A 4,921-nucleotide genomic window follows, 5' to 3' on the forward strand; every position below is an offset into this window, starting at 1 on the left:
TGATGGCCTCCAGGGGTATGCCTGATGATTCAAGGCCTCCTCTTGTATTCAACGGGTGTCCTCATTGGGGATGTGGGGTTAACTTTGGTGTGTGCTTTGGGAACTCTGTTCTTGCATTCAACGGGTGTCCTCGATGGAGAACTTTGGAGTCATCCTGCACTTTGCACCCAAGAGCTTGGGATCACCTGTCATGTTATCTGGTGGGTTATCCTCATTCGGGGGACAGGGATGCGTCCAGCATTTGGGGTGAACCGTGGCTATACCTGCGTCCGTACATCAAGGGAAATAGCTGTAGCGGAGTGTTATCCTTGCGCAGGAAGATGCACTATCCGTGAAGTCCTGCGATTGCGGACGAGCCTTGGGCCTTCGCGGTTGGGCCTCATAGTTGGACATTCCTAAAGCTAGCGGAAGACGGACTTTGGATGGGCTTCTACTGGACCTAGGAATAAGAAGTCTAAGCCCATTAGATTTCTTGTTCTACGAGAACTACGTCAGGCTTGATCCCTATATAAAGGGTACGTAGGCACATTGAGAGAAGTTGAGAGCTGATAAGATAGCCACCACTTACTCTGATCAATCTCAGCCTAAAACAACCACAAACCACCACACACCGCTTAATTTTCCGGCAAAGAACCACCGTCACAGATCTTAGTTCCGGCGAGAAACCTCAATCTTTGTTGTTACCAGATTCCTCTGTCAACAATAACAATTAAAATTTCATTTCTCCGGAAAAGAAAACAAAAAAAATAAATAATGATAATTAAAATGGAGAACAATAATATAAGTAGTTAAGGTAACAACTTATAAACATTGTGTATAAACATATTCAAATAATCAGGTATGTCTTGAATTTGACTTGTTTTATACGAATATCACTTATGTCCTTATATATGATGGATGAATTTCATTTTTTTTAATTTGAGTAAAATTGAATAAAATATTAGCACCATGCACAGTGCTGTTATTTTTATTCAGGATATTGTGTACATGAAGAATTGAAACGTATTAAGTTGTTATGTATGAATTTAGTTTAACATGCTGGTTAGAAATATGTTTCATCTTTAATCAGTTTATTATTCACATCCTTATATATGATGAATGAATTTCAAACTTATTTTTAATTTGAGCGAAAATTGAATTAAAATATTGGCATCATGTATATTTCTATCATTTTTATTCAGGTACGCCGAATTATTAAAAGGTATTAAGTTCTTATGTATAAATTTAGTTTGATACACAAGTTAGAAACATGTTTTATATTTAATCAGTTTATTATTCGTGTGAAGTTGAAATCTTTTAAAAGTTTTAAATAGAAAAAAGAGTTGAGATTTGGTAACAGTTTAAAATTTCATTTATTTGAAGAAATAATAAAACCGAAATGGTAATAATTAATTAGAAAATGACTATATAAATCGATAACTTGTAAGATTATGAATGCATATAAATCGGTGATGAGATTCGTATGAAATATTACTCATTTAAAACAAGTTGAAGTAATCATATTTGCGTCGAAATTTGACTTGTGTATATATAATTATCATCCATGTCTCCACAAAAAAATGGACGTATTTGAATCTTGTATTTTGATTTGGATGTATATCAGATTAAATTTTAATATAATAATTCGTCAATTTTATTTATAGTAATTAAAATAATAATAATAAAAATTTCATTTTTTATTTATAGTAATTAAAATAATAATAAAAAATGAGTAATTTCGTACTCAAGGGAGTCAAGGAATAATAATAATTATTTTTATATTCATTCTCAAAGATAATATAAGAAAAACATAAAATATAAATTTGAATCAAGATCAATTGCAATATAGTATTATAAATTTGAATTTTGAGCAAAACAACCGTTTGCTCTTGTTCCGCTTAATCTTCCCCAATTACGATTAAAGAATAAAATAATAACAAATTCAAAAATGAAATCCTCCCAAATATCAAAGTTATTTGATTTGCAATATTGTAGATACTCAAAAATTGCGTAAAAGTAATATAAAATTCGAATATATGTGCTGGTGCATGGATGAATACAGATATTGAGATATTCTTAGACGAACAACTTTGAAAAATACCGCTACAAAATTTTCCCACTATAGTCTCTGTGACGCAAAAATAAGGATTTTATTTTTTATACATATATACCAAATAAATAATATCTGCTTCCCCACAATAATCTGGCAGATCGTAGATAACGTATTACCGATTTGGCAAAATATGGTTAAATATTTATTTTATTATTATATCGTTTGAACCTGCTATTTACATTACTGTATCGGTCACTTCAGCTCCGTAAGGTGGGCTCTGGTTACGTTTCGAAATATTGTTCGGTTCAAATTTAATAATTATTTTATTTGTTTACACGAAATTAATGTAAAATTTAGTAAATAATTCGTATCTGATTTAAAAGTTATTTAAAATTTAGTCAAAAAAGTTATTTAAATTAAAATATTTAATTTTAATGACTTTCGTTATGATTTAAAATTCGATTGTCATAACAAATACGATCCGAAATTCGACACGAAACGAAACGAAATCAACAGGAGCAAAGTAGATCTAATCGGTAGATTCCCAAGGAAGAAACATTTTATAAAGAGATACCTTCAAATATTATATACAATCTTGACCATTCGTTTGCATTTGAATATTTGACAACCTCTCGATCTTTCTTTTTTCTAATTAAAAATCCAATCAGTATAAATCACACCACAAATACTATTAATTTATTAAATATTTAATTAAAAAATTCGAATATTACTTTTTACGTTCGTGGCGACTCCAGCAGCAGTTTTGCTGAGGTGTATTACAATTATACATACATACACATTGTATATAAATCAATATATTCTCGTTCTCTCCGTTGTTGTGTGGGGAGAAAGAAAGAGAGAAAAGAAAATCCTGGAGGCACAACTCTCAATACCCGCTTTGATTGCAACAAACTATACGTACACCAAATTGTATGTAATGTCGAGAACAAGTGAAGGAGAAATGATGTGTAGAAAGAGAGCGAGAATAAGCGAGTTGGAGGTAGATCGTTTTGAATGTTTGCCTGATGATATTGTTTCAGTGATTCTCGCTAAGCTTAGCTTCTCTGCTGACTCTCCTTCTGATTTTGTTAGTGCTCTTTTGACGTACGTCTCTCTCTCTCTCTCTCTCTCTCTCTCCCCCTCGCTCTCTCTCTCTCTCTCTCTCTCCCTCCTCTCTCTTTATCTCTCTCCGTCTCTCTCTCTCTCTCTCTCCGGCTCTCTCTCTCCGGCTCTCTCTCTCTGGCTCTCTCTCTCTCCGGCTCTCTCTCTTTATCTCTCTCCGTCTCTCTCTCACTCTCTCTCTCTCTCTTTCTGAATCTCTCTGTCTTTACGTACAGATTTTTGTAGTTTGTAAATGTTCATTTTGTTGTTATTTCATACAGATGCACAAGGCTGAACCGGCTAGGTCAACAACCGGCGGTTCTAAAAGAAGCCGGAATGAACACCGTGGCGGTGCGAGCTAAAAACTGGTCCGACTCAGCTGAGCGCTTTTTATGCGCCTGTATCAACGCTGGTAGCAACGAAGCTTCTTATTTCCTAGGCATGGTAAGTCAGTCAGTCCGTACACACACAAAACACACACTAAAACTCATTCTTTGCATGTTAAGAAATCAATCTCGCAATTAATATTTATTTACATATTTAGTTTTGTGTTTACAGATTCGATTCTATTGTATGGAGGATAAAGTGAATGGAAAACAAATGATCTACAAGGCGGCGATTGAGGACCACGCGCCGGCACTTTACTCACTCGCTATCATCAAATTCAACGGCAGCGAAGGCTCCAAAGAATGCCGAAACATCCCTACCGCCTGCGCGTTGTGCGCACTCGCCGCCGACCAAGGCAGCGCCGACGCGCTCCGGGAGCTAGGTTACTGTTTTCAAGACGGTTACGGCCTTCGCAAAAGTGTCGTAAGAGGAAAGAATCTGTTAATGCAAGCCAACGCGCTAGAAGCCGCGTGTGCGATACGCGCCTCACCTGAGCGTCTTCAATTGGAGTCTAAGCTCTCAGCTATCATGAGTTTCAAAGCAGCTCCGGGTGCTAATCCGGGTTTGGGTCGGGCCTACTGGACCGAAACCGGGTTTCAGATGGGCCCACGCGAGAAGCATCCAGCGAACCGGTTTTTACTCGAGTGGTTTGAGAACAAAACGGGTCGGGTCGGGTTAGGCTTTTGCTCGGATTCCATTTGTGGCCGACCCGAGACCCGAGAGAATGAGTTTAGAAAATGTGCTGGGTGTGGAGATGTGAAGTATTGTTCACGTGGGTGTCAGGCGCATGATTGGAAGGTGCGCCACAAGGTGGAGTGCTCTACTGTGCCGCCGTTCTATCTTCATCAAGCCGTTGATGGCGATCAAGATCAAAATTGATCATGTTGATCCGACGGTTCAGATTTGAAGTTAAAAATTAGGGTTTTTTAATTTTGAAGCTGTAGTTGGTTTTTCTATTGGGCATATGGTGCTCGAATATTTAGACGGTGTTTTTACCGCATTACTGCGGGTTTTTAAACGACGCTAATTTTACCGAATTACCGCGGTTGTTTTGTTCGTTTTAATTGTTTTTATATTTTACTGTTGGTGAATTGTGGTTAGGTTACTGGTTACTGTTTTTTTTTTCTGTTTTGAAAGCATGATGGTGGATGGGTAAGGGGGAAAAGTACAAGAAAAAATAGGAAAATAATTAAATAAGAGTTGGATCTGAATATGTGAGTGATATGGTTTGTAATTTATTGGTGTTTATTTAATTAAAAGATTTGAAATTGATAAAAGAGGTGTAATGCATACGCACTAGGTTTTAAAATGTGTGGATGTGCTTGAAAGTAGAAATGGACTTTTTGGCACTTTCTTGTGTATGCAGGTCTATTTTTAGTTTTTAAGTAATTATGACTTTCT

General features: G+C 36.3%; 1 protein-coding gene across 1 annotated transcript; it reads left to right on the forward strand.

Moving 5' to 3' along the window:
• The first annotated feature begins 2,846 nt into the window (after positions 1 to 2,846).
• Positions 2,847 to 4,557, forward strand: LOC141693781 (F-box protein At5g50450-like). Its single transcript, XM_074498941.1, has 3 exons — positions 2,847 to 3,136; positions 3,415 to 3,577; positions 3,692 to 4,557. Exons 1-3 carry the CDS (start codon positions 2,970 to 2,972, stop codon positions 4,397 to 4,399), a joined length of 1,038 nt encoding a protein of 345 aa, XP_074355042.1. The 5' UTR covers positions 2,847 to 2,969; the 3' UTR covers positions 4,400 to 4,557.
• Positions 4,558 to 4,921: the final 364 nt, after the last annotated feature.

The sequence above is a fragment of the Apium graveolens genome, chromosome 10 (genome assembly GCF_009905375.1).
Source record: "Apium graveolens cultivar Ventura chromosome 10, ASM990537v1, whole genome shotgun sequence".
Lineage (NCBI taxonomy): Eukaryota > Viridiplantae > Streptophyta > Magnoliopsida > Apiales > Apiaceae > Apium > Apium graveolens.